This window comes from Polypterus senegalus, chromosome 18, assembly GCF_016835505.1.
Source record: "Polypterus senegalus isolate Bchr_013 chromosome 18, ASM1683550v1, whole genome shotgun sequence".
Lineage (NCBI taxonomy): Eukaryota > Metazoa > Chordata > Cladistia > Polypteriformes > Polypteridae > Polypterus > Polypterus senegalus.
The window spans coordinates 32,185,797-32,199,147 of NC_053171.1; the positions used below are offsets into that span (position 1 = coordinate 32,185,797).

At 45.4% G+C, this 13,351-nt stretch overlaps 1 protein-coding gene across 1 annotated transcript in view; it reads left to right on the plus strand.

Annotated features, from left to right (window-relative positions):
* Window positions 1-13,351, plus strand: part of sav1 (salvador family WW domain containing protein 1) — a 77,180-nt gene that overhangs the window by 52,975 nt on the left and 10,854 nt on the right. Inside the window, exons 3-4 of the mRNA XM_039741087.1 lie at window positions 9,222-9,492; window positions 10,027-10,182. Coding sequence (XP_039597021.1) covers window positions 9,222-9,492; window positions 10,027-10,182 — 427 coding nt within the window. The remainder of the gene's footprint in view (window positions 1-9,221; window positions 9,493-10,026; window positions 10,183-13,351) is intronic.

Below are 13,351 nucleotides of genomic sequence, written 5' to 3' on the forward strand. Positions count from 1 at the left end.
TTCGTTTTTAGAAACACCACTATATTTATTCTGTATATTGTGTATATATACTCATTACAATTATTATATCAGAAAAAGGAAAATAATTTTTATCCTATAAGTGGTCAATTGTGATAAGATCCCTGTTTGAACATGTTGAGACCAAATTCACTTTTCTAAGCAATTCTTGTGATCATTTGGTCTGATCCTAAACTTTAAATTGTTCATAGTAGCAGAACACGCCTGTTTAATTTAATATTGAATTTGCCTTTCTTATAGATTGAAAGTAAACATTCAAGCACATTAATTTAAATTTAACAAGCAAAAAGTGTTAAAGCTCTAACATCTTACAACTGAAGCCCTCTTCTGTCTTGAGACTCTGTGTATAGTACTGCCCTCTTCATTTTCTTCTCCAAGTCCCCGGATATGAAACGTCCATGTGTGGTGTTTATCATCACAAAGTGAAGGAAATGCGACTCGACTGATGGTTACTGTATGCAAATCCAAGATGACAGTTGCATGCTGGAAAAAAAAATTTATAAGTGAGTTCTCCACCCTTTCCAACTTGTAAAAGACTTTGTATTCAGTGTTTGTAATTAATATTTTGCTGAATTCAGCAGCAGTAAGTGGAACACACCTACCATTTGAATTTATAAGGTGCATAATGTAACACTTTACTCCTTTGCCAGCCGCAAAATTTCTTTTTTGTTTAAAACAAGTAATGGTTGGAAAATATGAGGGGAAAAATATGTTTGAGAAGTAAATTTGTGCCAAAACCTAATAAAACCCCTGCATTTTATGTTTGCAGTAATAATGCACACTTCAGAGTAAAGGTGAACAACAGTAAAGAACAACTACAGCTTTTTTGAAGACTTAAAGAATGAAGCTTACCTTTATAAAATAAAGGTCTTTACATAATATCATAACATTCTTACACAACTTGTTTTGGTACCCCATGAACATATTTATGTCCACTGTGTCATCTGTCAAAATGGTTATTTGTTGTAGTAATGTTTTCAGATATATAATAAAGGATTCTTTTGTTTTGGAGAGCTGGAGGTGGCAGAGTTAAAGATGTTAAGATTTGCATTGGGTGTGACGAGGATGGGCAGGATTAGAAATGAGGACATCAGAGGGTCCGTTCAATTTGGATGGCTGGGAGACAAAGTCAGAGAGACGAGACTGCGTTGGCTTGGACATGTGCAGAGGAGAGATGCTGGGTATATTGGGAGAAGGATGCTAAGGATAGAGCTGCCAGGGAAGAGGAAAAGAGGAAGGCCTAAGAGAAGGTTTATGGATGTGGTGAGAGAGGACATGCAGGTGATGGGTGTTAAAGAACAAGATGCAGAGGACAGAAAGAAATGGAAGAAGATGATCTGCTGTGGTGACCCCTAATGGGAGTAGCCAAAAGAAGTGTCTGTTCTGATGTCTGTCATCGGTTTCTTAAGTGATCAACTAACTACTAGACATTGTCATCACTTAACATTTAAGGATGGAAACGCAGTACTGATTCATATCTTCAGATGTTGTCTCTCAGTCCTGTAGCTGAAGAAACCCAGTGTTTGAAATCATTGAGATTTCCTTTCAGGGTTAGGTCCAGGCTGCATTAAGAGTGATTTGTTTAAGTTACAAACAAAGGTTCTTTGGTGATAGTCAGTACATTAACACGAGTGTTCTCCCAATGCATTGTGGAAGGGGACTCTAAACAGGACTGGGAGTGCAGGTGTTGTTTTTATGACATTCAGGACAGGAGTTTGACTGTCTATAGCCCCTTGAAATATTAGTATAGAGTAAGAAAGAAATTCTATTAGGGATGCACCCAGTAATGCTCACTGGTACTTGTATTGAGAGCATAGGAGGCACAATTGCAGCAGCCCAGGTGAGCAGAGAGCTGAGGAGACTTTGTGCTAGCAAAGCTGTGGGTCCAGCTGGAGTATCGACACGACTGCTCGAAAGCCTGTGCGCAGGAACTGGGGAGACCTCTACAGCGCATCTTCAGCCTGAGCCTGGAACAGGGGAGAGTCCCGAGGCTTTGGAAAACATCTTGCATCACCCCAGTCCCAAAGGTATCACGTCCTAGTGAGCTGAACGACTTCTGGCCTGTCGCTCTGACGTCACATGTGATGAAGACCATGGAGCGGCTGCTGCTTCACCACCTGAGGCCACAGAGAAGGTGGGAGCGGAGGATGCCATCATCTATATGCTACACCGATCCCTCTCCCACTTGGACAGAGGCAGTGGTGCTGTCAGAATTAAGTTTCTGGACTTCTCTAGCGCCTTCAACACCATCCAACCTCAGCTCCTTAGGGACAAGCTGGCAGAGATGGGAGTAGATTCATACCTGGTGGCATGGATTGTGGACTGTCTTAAAGACAGGCCTCAGTATGTGCGTTTTGGGAACTGCGGGTCTGACGTTGCAGTCAGCAACACAGGAGCACCGCAGGGGACTATGCTTTCTCTGGTCCCTATATACATCGGACTTCCAATACAACTTGGAGTCCTGCCACGTGCAAAAGCTTGCTGACGACGTTGCTATCGTGGGCTGCATCAGGAGTGGGCAGGAGGAGGAGTATATGAACCTAATCAAGGACTTTGTTAAATGGTGCAACTCAAACCACTTACACTTGAGCACCAGCAAAACCAAAGAGCTGGTGGTGGATTTTAGGAGGACCAGGCCCCTCGTGGACCCTGTGATCATCAGAGGTGACTGCGTGCAGAGAGTACAGACCTATAAATACCTGGGAGTGCAGCTGGATGATAAACTGGACTGGCCTGCCAATACTGATGCTCTGTGTAAGAGAGGACAGAGCCGACTATACTTCCTTAGAAGGCTGGCGTCCTTCAACATCTGCAATAAGATGCTGCAGATGTTCTATCAGACGGTTGGGGCAAGTGCCCTCTTCTACGCAGTGCTGTGCTGGGGAAGCAGCATAAAGAAGAGGGACGCCTCACGCCTTGACGAACTGGTGAGGAAGGCAGGCTCTGTTGTAGGCACGGATCTTGACAGTTTGACATCTGTGGCAGAGCGATGGGCACTGAGCAGGCTCCTGTCAGTCATGGAGAATCCACTGCATCCACTGAACGGGATCATCTCCAGACAGAGGAGCAGCTTCAGTGATAGACTGAGGAGATCGTTCCTCCCCCACTCTATGCGACTCTTCAATTCAACCCGGGGGTAAACGTTAACATTATACAATGTTATTGTCTGTTATACCTGCATTTTTATCGCTCATTAATTTAATATTGTTTTTTATCAGTATGCTGCTGCTGGAGTAGTAAGTTTCCCCTTGGGATTAATAAAGCTATCCATCCTTGAACCGTCACCTTATCGTGGTGGAGGGGTTTGCGTGTCCCAATGATCCTAGGAGCTATGTTGTCCGGGGCTTTATGCCTGGTAGAACCACCCAAGGCAAACTGGTCCTAGGTGAGGGATGAGACAAAGAGCGGTTCAATAAACCTCCAATGAAAATAAAACTGGGACAACGTTTTCCCTTGCCGGACGCTGGTCACGGGCCCCCTCTGGAGCCAGGCCTGGAGGTGGGGCTCGATGGCGGCGCCTGGTGGCGGGCCTGCACCCATGGGGCTCGGCGGGCACAGCCGAAGAGGTAGCGTGGGTCCTCCTCCCCATGGGCTCACCACCTATGGGAGGGGCCAAGGAGGTTGGGTGCAATGTGAGTTGGGTGGTGGCCGAAGGCGGGGACCTTGGCGGTCTGATCCTCGGCTACAGAAACTGGCTCTTGGGACGTGGAATGTCACCTCTCTGAAGGGAAGGAGCCTGAGCTAGTGCGCGAGGTCGAGAGGTTCGGCTAGATATAGTCGGACTCACCTCGACGCACAGCTTGGACTCTGGAACCAATCTCCTTGAGAGGGGCTGGACTCTCTACCACTCTGGAGTTGCCCCGGTGAGAGACGCCGAGCAGGTGTGAGCATACTTATTGCCCCCACTGGAGCCTGTGCATTGGGGTTTACCCGGTGGGCGAGAGGGTGGCCTCCCTCCGCCGGGTGGGGAAGGGTCCTGACTGTTGTTTGTGCGTATGCGAACAGCAGTTTGGAGTATCCACCCTTTTGGAGTCTCTGGAGGGTTGCTAGAGGGCATACCTTCTGGGGATTCCCTCGTTTTGCTGGGAGACTTCAATGCTCACGTGGGCAATGACAGTGAGACCTGGAAGGGCGTGATTGGGAGGAATGGCCCCCCCGATCTGAACCCGAGCGGTGTTTTGTTATTGGACTTCTGTGCTCGTCACGGATTGTCCATAACGAACACCATGTTCAAGCATAAGGGTGTTCATATGTGCACTTGGCACCAGGACACCCTAGGCCTCAGGTCGATGATCGACTTTGTGGTCGTGTCGTGGACTTGCGGCCATATGTCTTGGACACTCGGGTGAAGAGAGGGGCGGAGCTGTCAACTGATCACCACCTGGTGGTGAGTTGGCTTCGATGGTGGGGAAGATGCGGTCAGACCTGGTAGGCCCAAGCGTGTTGTGAGGGTCTGCTGGGAGCGGCTGGCAGAGTCCCCTGTCAGAAGTAGCTTCAACTCCCACCTCCGGCAGAACTTCAACCCGTCCCGAGGGAGGTGGGGACATTGAGTCGAATGGGCCATGTTCCGTGCCTCTATTGTTGAGGCGGCTGACCGGAGCTGTGGCCGCAAGGTGGTGGTGCCTGTCGTGGCGGCAATCCCGAACCCGTTGGTGGACACCGGCGGTGAGGATGCCGTCAAGCTGAAGAAGGAGTCCTATAGGACTTTTTGTCCTGTGGGTCTCTGGAGGCAGCTGATAGGTACCGGCAGGCCAAGCGGACGCGGCTTCGGTTGTTGCTGAGGCAAAACTTCGGGCATGGGAGGAGTTTGGAGGCCATGGAGAGCGACTTTGGACGGCTTCGAGGAGATTCTGGTCCACCGTCCGGCGTCTCAGGAGGAAGAAGCAGTGCAGTGTCAACACCGTATATGGTGGGGATGGTGCGCTGCTGACCTCGACTTCGGGCGTTATGGGTGATGGGAGGAGTACTTGAAGACCTCCTCAATCCCACTAACATGCCTTCCAATGAGGAAGCAGAGCCTGGGGACTCTGAGGTGGGCTCTCCCATCTCTGGGACTGAAGTCACCGAGGTGGTCAAAAAACTCCTTGGTGGCAGGGCCCGGGGTGGATGAGATCGCCGGAGTTCCTTAAGGCTCTGGATGTTGTAGGACTGTCTTGGTTGACACGTCTCTGCAACATCGCATGGACATCGGGACAGTGCCTCTGGATTGGCAGACCGGGGTGGTGGTCCCCTCTTTAAAAGGGGACGGAGGGTGTGTTCCAACTATAGAGGGATCACACTCCTCAGCCTCCCTGGAAAAGTCTATTTGGGGGTTCTGGAGAGGAGGGTCCGTCGGATAGTGGAACCTCGGATTCAGGAGGAACAGTGTGGTTTTAGTCCTGGTGCGGAACAGTGGACCAGCTCTTCACCCTTAGCAGAGTCCTGGAGGGTGCATGGGAGTTTGCCCGACCGGTCTACATGTGTTTTGTGGACTTGGAAAGGCATTGACCGTGTCCCTCGGGAATCCTGTGGGGGTGCTCGGGAGTATGGGGTACGGACCCCTGATAAGAGCTGTTGGTCTCTGTACAACGGTGTCAGAGCTTGGTCCGCATTGCGGCAGTAAGTCGAGCCCGTTTCCAGTGAGAGTTGGACTCCGCCAGGGCTGCCCTTTGTCACCATTCTGTTCATAACTTTTATGGACAGAATTTCTAAGCGCAACCAGGGTGTTGAAGGGGTCGGTTTGGTGGACTCAGGATTGGGTCACTGCTTTTGCAGATGATGTTGTCCTGTTTGCTTCATCAGGCCGTGATCTTCAGCTCTCTCTGGATCGGTTCGCAGCTGAGTGTGAAGCGGCTGGGATGAGAATCAGCACCTCCAAATCCGAGCATGGTCCTCAGCGGAAAAGGGTGGAGTGCCCTCTCAGGGTTGGGGGAGAGATCCTGCCCCAAGTGGAGGAGTTCAAGTATCTCGGGGTCTTGTTCACGAGTGAGGGAAGAATGGAGCGTGAGATCGACAGGCGGATCGGTGCGGCATCCGCAGTGATGCGGGCTCTGCATCGGTCTGTCGTGGTGAAAAGGAGCTGAGCCGTAAGGCAAAGCTCTCAATTTACCAGTCGATCTACCTTCCTACCCTCACCTATGGTCATGAGCTATGGGTAGTGACCGAAAGAACGAGATCGCGAATACAAGCGGCTGAAATGAGTTTCCTCCGCAGGGTGTCTGGGCTTTCCCTTAAAGATAGGGTGAGAAGCTCAGTCATCCGGGAGGGGCTCAGAGTAGAGCCGCTGCTCCTCCGCATCGAGAGGAGTCAGATGAGGTGGCTCGGGCATCTGATCAGGATGCCTCCTGGACGCCTCCCTGGTGAGGTGTTCGGGCACGTCCAACGGGAGGAGGCCCGGGGAAGACCCAGGACACGCTGGAGGGACTATGTCTCCGGCTGGCCTGGGAGCATGGGATTCTCCGGAAGAGCTGGAAGAAGTGGCGGGGAGAGGAAGTCTGGGCGTCTCTGCTTAAGCTGCTGCCCCCGCGACCCGACCTCGGATAAGCGGAAGAGAATGGATGGATGGATGGATCCATCCATCCATCCTACACTGCCCCCTAGGTATTTGTATTTGGTATCAGTTTTGTCTTTAGGCTTTCAACGTATGTCAAGTTAGTACTGGACCCAAAATTCATGTGGGAGAAGATTCAAACAGATACTAGGCATAAAATATAAAAAGTTGTAAAACTGTAGAGTAGCAGGAGGTAAATCGGTAAATGACTGGAATCTTCCTTATATACAGAAGACGGGAAGAGTTTGTAGTTATGGAAAATTTAGGACAAGTTGTTTTTCACCAGAGATTATGATAAGGAGAAAGTATTTAAGGAATAGTGCAGTCTTCTGTTTTAAGATCACGCCAAGGATCCATTTGACTCCTTGATAAAAAGAAGTGCTGCGCAGTCCACAAAGCTATAAGAAGTCGTGTATGCGCACTCATCGAGGTCATTTGGCTGTCACCAAATTGAATCAACTTTACATTTCACTCATGAAATGTGTGTTGATAAACTGTTTTGAAATGTGCTTGTTAATGGTTGAACTGATGATGCAGAAAAGATGGAAAATGAAACTGTTATGACAATTGATATACTGGGCAGGCGCTTTTGTCCAAGGCAGCTTACAACATTTGAGATGCAGCTGGTTACATTTCTGTTGTTTTTTCAGTTCTAGCTCAGCCAGGTGAAGTGACTTGCTTGTGGTCACACAGTGTCAGCAGTGGAATTTGAAGTCCTGATTATTAACTGCTACACCACACTGCCTTCCAATATACAGTATGTAACCAATGTTTGATACCCATTTTAACAGAGGGAAAACCAAACTAAGAGTACAGTATATTTGTTAAGGTAACTAGACATTGTTTATACAGAGCTGGTCATGCTGAACTGGAATAAGAACATCTTGCAGACCGCTGCTTTTCTGAGCATCCTGTCATCAAGTTCAAAGTTTATTGTCATGTGCACAGTAAGGAAACATGTTTCCCTGTACACGCACTAAATACCAAAACCACCATAAAAAGATAAGCATAAATAATAAGCAGCAGATAGATAATAAGTAACAGTATAAAGTGTAATTGTGCAGGTAGGTGTGTGATGGACAAGTCCAGTACAGTTGTGTGAGGTCGATAGAATGAGGTGAACCAGGGTTAAAAACTCCAGTCAGTTATTTAGGAGTCTTTTGGCTTCTTTAGCCTGGAAGTCCTGCATTTCATATGTCTGAGGGTAGAAGTGTGAACAGTTCGTGTTGCGGGTGGCTGGGGTCCCTGAGGATCGAGACAGTTCTCCTGCAGACTCTGCAGTTGTAGATGCTCTGCAGAGAGGGCAGTGGGGTCCTGGTGAGATCTGCTCAGCAGTCTTTACCACTCTCTGCAGGCGTTTGCGGTCCACAGCACACCACACGGTGATGCAGCTGGTCAAGATGCTCTCAACAATGCAGCTGTAAAAGTTGCCGAGGATCTTGGTCGACATACCACTGCACATACGATGCAGATCTCTCTGTGTTTGTGCCATGCTGCCTGAAGTGATAATATAGAGCAGGAGTGTCGAACTCCAGGCCTGGAGGGCCGCAGTGGCTGCAGGTTTTCATTCTGACTTTTTTCCTAATCAGTGACCAGTTTTCACTGCTAATTCACTTCTTTTCCCTTCATTTTAATAGCCCTGGTTTTAAGGATTCAGTCCTCTGAATTTATTTCTTTTTTCATTGAATGACAGCCAAACAAAAATGAGATGTGAAACGAGCTGACAGATGACCAGCTAAATTGGGATTTCAAACTCCAGCCAATCTCTTAATGAGAAGCTGATTCTTGCTGTTAATTAAGCCCGTTATTTAATTCCATGGCTTGTTGTTGCTCTCATTCTGCCACAGCAGACATTTCTAAAACTGTTGATTTTTTCTGTTTTTTCTAAGAACACCGTCAAAATATGTTGGTGACCTGAGAGATCAACCTTACCGAGACCATCACCCTTCTTTATTTTCAGATATTGTGTGATGTGGTGGCTTGCTTTGTGTCTCATTATTGTTTGGCTGCCAATTAAGGAAAAAGAGACACCTAAGTGGGCAGAGTCAAGTTAATTAAAATTAAGGCCAAAGAAGTTTAATTAGCAGCAAAAAGTGGTCACTAATGAAGAAGATGGTTAGAATGAAAACCTGCGGCCCTCCAGGACTGGAGTTCGACACCTGTGATATAGAGCAAGACAATTGAAAACAGATTATCAATTTATTAGGCGCCAAAGGCATCCAACTGTAGAGCATCAGAGTGAAAAAGAACTGCTGGTCAAAGACTCAGCTGTGCACCTCCTTCAGCACCAATAAGCCACGTGTTTGAGCGGCCATTGATTTTGACTAGCTGTGCAATAGCGACCTCTCCTGGAGCAAATGGAAAGCCACTTAACTTCTCATTTCTCTGTATTTAGTCAACCAGTCATGTAGTGAGAAGTCAAGCAAAATGACACCTTTTATTGGCTAACTAAAAAGATTACAAGCTTGCATATTGTAATATTTTTAGTTGGCCAATAAAAGGTGTCATTTTGCTTGACTCCTAACTACATTCATAATGACTAACATGGTACAACACCCTAATCAAACAGTCATAAAATACAGATGAAGACATTTTTGCAGGTTGGCAGAAAAGAACAAAGTATTGTTGTGTCAGCCACCTCCCATGTTTAAATCTGTTTTATGTTGTTTTTCAGCGATTGGTAGGATACCTGCAACTTCACTTGGAAATCTAGCCAATCACACTGCTGAGGAAGTACCACTCCCACCGGGCTGGTCAGTTGACTGGACTATCAGAGGAAGAAAATACTACATTGATCACAACACTAACACGACCCACTGGAGCCATCCTTTGGAGAGGGAGGGCCTGCCCCCTGGATGGGAGAAAGTGGAGTCGGCAGAATTTGGAGTTTATTATGTCGATCACATTAACAAGCGTGCACAGTACAGACATCCTTGTGCACCAAGGTAATGTTGGGGAGCAGACATACTTAATTTCCTCAAGCATAGTTTGCTTGTGTCTGTGTGGTTGTATATTTGTTGCTGCAGCTCTCAGTGTGAGCAATTTTAAAATGAACATCATCCAGTGCTGTATTTACTTCTTACAGATAAAGTGAACAACATATACACTAATATTGTGTTTTTCTTTGATTGCATCTTTACAACAAGTATATCCTTATTTTCTGAAAAATAAAGTTTAAGAAAGTAAGATGCCATCTTAATCACTATGCTCTTAATACTGTGTTACCAAACTCATTTGTACCCTACAGGATGTTTCATCCACCAAGTCATCATTATCTTCTCAGTGTCTTGAGATGTTAGGTATTCTCTGAAAAATGCTGCAGTATGCAAAATAAGTCTTCTAAACTATTAAATCTGTATTTTATACAGCACCTTACGTAGGGCTTCATGATTCAAATAGGGGGGTGGGGTGCGATATTAAAAGAGGAAAATTGCCTTTTATTAATTCTTTTTAAGATCTTTTTTGTTTCCTCTCCTCAGTGTTCCCCGTTATGACCAGCCACCTCCTCTTCCTCCACCAGTTACTTATCAGCCTCGCCAGACTGACCGCAATCAGCCAGTCCTGGTGCCAGCCAACCCCTACCACACAGCAGAGATCCCAGACTGGCTACAGGTCTATGCCCGGGCACCGCTCAAGTATGTACTTCCTTTTTGGGTTCTGTATTCTGGTCTGTTTCACAGCTCTTGACCTCACGGTGGAGTATAACTTGATGAACTGCAATTATTGCTTACTGAATTGTAATGATTTTGAAGTTCATATTTGATAGTATTATTTTTACGTACTATATAAGCATACTACAATTTTCTACAGAAGAGTGTTCCTTGTGGCAGTGGCATCAGAGATTAATTTACTTTTCAAGGCTCTGTAGTATAAGACTTTACAAAAATGGGTAAGAGTATAAGTAGAATGCATCTGCATTGAGGTTTAAGCTAACCTGGAGTTACGTCACTAAAACATTTGGAGCATCACAAATAATAATACTTAAGAAACATAAGAAATGATTATTTAATGCATGCATGTCAGTTTAGCAAAAGTAGGCAAATGAAGTATCAATTTTCAAGTGAATTAGAGAATGGAAATGTGAAAAAAGCCATGTGTGCAGGGTTATGAAGCAGATCGCAGGGGTTTGTTTGCTCTACAGCCATATTGTAATTGATCCTGATGGAAGGAAGATTCACTTGTCAGTTATTTTTCCAACCCTTCCTCTGAGATTACATTGTGCAAAATTTCAGGCAAAATCTGAAACATGGTAAGGTTCTGATATCATGCTTGTCTTACCTTATGGACACCTTTACTTTTAAGGTTTCGTTCCAGCGCTGTGTTAAACCGACAGTGATGCCAAGAGCCACCCACCACAGGGGAACGGCTAATAACAAACATGTATTCCATTCTGACCTTGAAAAAAGTCTCTCTCACATCCTATGAGAAATGAGTGTGTATTGAAATGTTGTTATATTGCCTTAAAAGGCTGTACAAGAAGAAGAGTTAAACACTGATATAAGAATAATAAGGCAAAAGTTGAGCACAACTCCTGGATCCTCCTTTAGGAGCACTAAAGTGCAAAAATGACAGACGGAACTGGTTTGGTGGCAGAGGTTAAGTTGGTGAAGACATGATGATTATCAAGACATGGAGGGAATGACTTGCAGAAGACATGGCCTATGGTGCGAGTGGAAAGCAAAATAAGCCAGCCAACACATGATGAGACAAGAGCAACGTGTACATATTAAAAACCGTAAAGTTGGGCAAGGAATGTTGACCCACAGTAATAACAGATAAACCCGTGATGGTGGTTGCTTTTGTAAATTTTTGCTTCTAACCAGATTTTTGCTTCTCCTCCTAGGATTGTGAATTTGGCATGATGGGGAGCGTACATGTCTCAGTGGTCCTTGTATTAATTTTGTTTGGTGATATGGACTTGTGACAGCGTCACCGAAGGCAAAATGGTTTAAGAGGAATGATCAGACAGGGTACAATCAATAATTTACCATCGTGAACGTGGCAGTTAAACCCAAAAGAACAGACCTCAAAACACAACTGCTTGGGCGGTCAGTCATGTGACTAGCAGAAGTGAAGTAAACATAGGCAATGGAAACTGACTTTTGAGACTTGAACCCTAGTTTCCCTGGTGGAGAACGGACCAGAATGACTTATGAGTAGCTTCAAAGTAGTTAGAACAAACTGTGTGATGAATTAGACAGTTGGCATAGCATCGCCAAGACTGTTCTCAGCATGAACTGGGAAACTTTGACTTTAACTGGGCATATTGCTAAGAGGCTGAAAGATCACTCTGTGAAACTACTAAAGCCGCCTCCTCAGATACGACAGTGGCTGAAGTATTTGTTGAGGACGTGTCCATCTTTATGGCTGGAGTCACTGCAGAGATTAAAAATCTCCATAGTTGCAAGGATGAATGAGAAATGGCTGGAAATGTTGAAGGTAGAAGATAAAGGAGGTATCGTACCTAACTCAGTGCCGTGTGATAGCTGACATAAACAGTGCCTCGAGTCTACCAGGCTGAGGTGGTAGTCCTCAGGTTTTTTTAATTTGCAGAAGAGACGTGTTTCAATTACTGAGAAATTACACATCAGCCTGTGTTGAAGTACTGGGTTATTTGTCAGCTCTTGTCTTAAACTGAAAGCCTAATTCTTGATTGTTCAGATGTAGAAGGCCAGCTCGTCTTTGCTGCATGTCTCTCCAAAGGCACCCACTATACTATTTGTGAGATCACCTTTTAACTATAAAAATTCTGAGCATAAATTGATGACAGTCCACAATAAATAACTTTCATTTTTTCTGTGTTTTTGTTTCGGATGTGAAATTTAAACAAGTAACCCAAACACGCTTATGACAATGAACAATGTATTTGTAGTATAACGATGATATGAGATGGATACATGCAGATGAAGTACCGATCCAAACAACAGAAAACATAAATCTATGCTAGCTTAATTTGACCTCCTCTTATAAAAGGCGGATACCTTAAAAATGTACCCAACATAGCTCTTCCTTGTATGTGTGTGCTCTGAACTTTTCTACTGAATTCAAGAAGAGAAACTTAAAACAGCTATAGGCATATTAATCACAAAGGTTATTACTTTTAGTTTCAGTGATACAAAAAATTAGAATACATTAGCTGGTTTTATCCTAACTACTGAGTTACAATAAACAGCTATCGGAATCAAAGTAAATTTACATTGACTTATTTGGCTGATGCCTTTACCCAAAGTGACGTACATCATTTATGATGCAATTGATTCCATTTCTTTTGGTTTCCCAATTGGAGCAGAGGCGGGTGAAGTGACTGGCTCAGGGTCACTCCGTGTCGGTAGTGGGATTTGAACCCAAAGCTTTAACCACTACGCCACACGGCCTGCCTAGGTAGTAGATATACTTCTGTTTTGGTTCCTGTTGATTTGGTGTGTAAGCGATGCTTTCTTCTGCTTTTTCTGGCAGACATGTGAGGATTTTCAACGCACTTTTTCTTTCTTTGTTAAAACCGCTTCTTTCTCCTCCTTTGGTTTGGTTGCAACTTTTGGTTCAGCAGGGACTTCACTTTTCTCTGAGGTTGCACACGTAGTGTTCCCGGTTTGCCAGCATAATATGTATGTCTGCTGGCTAGTCAGGAGAACAGCTGATTCCCTTCTTTAGCAAGGTGATGCTGTGCTTTACGGACTTCACTCTTTTGCTTGTGCACCTTGTTTTACTTTAGCCAAGTTTGAACTCGTGGCACCCTTGTCCATCTCCTTTACAGACATTCTTCCACTCTTCCACTCCAGCACCAGGTTGCCCTTTGGAGTAGAA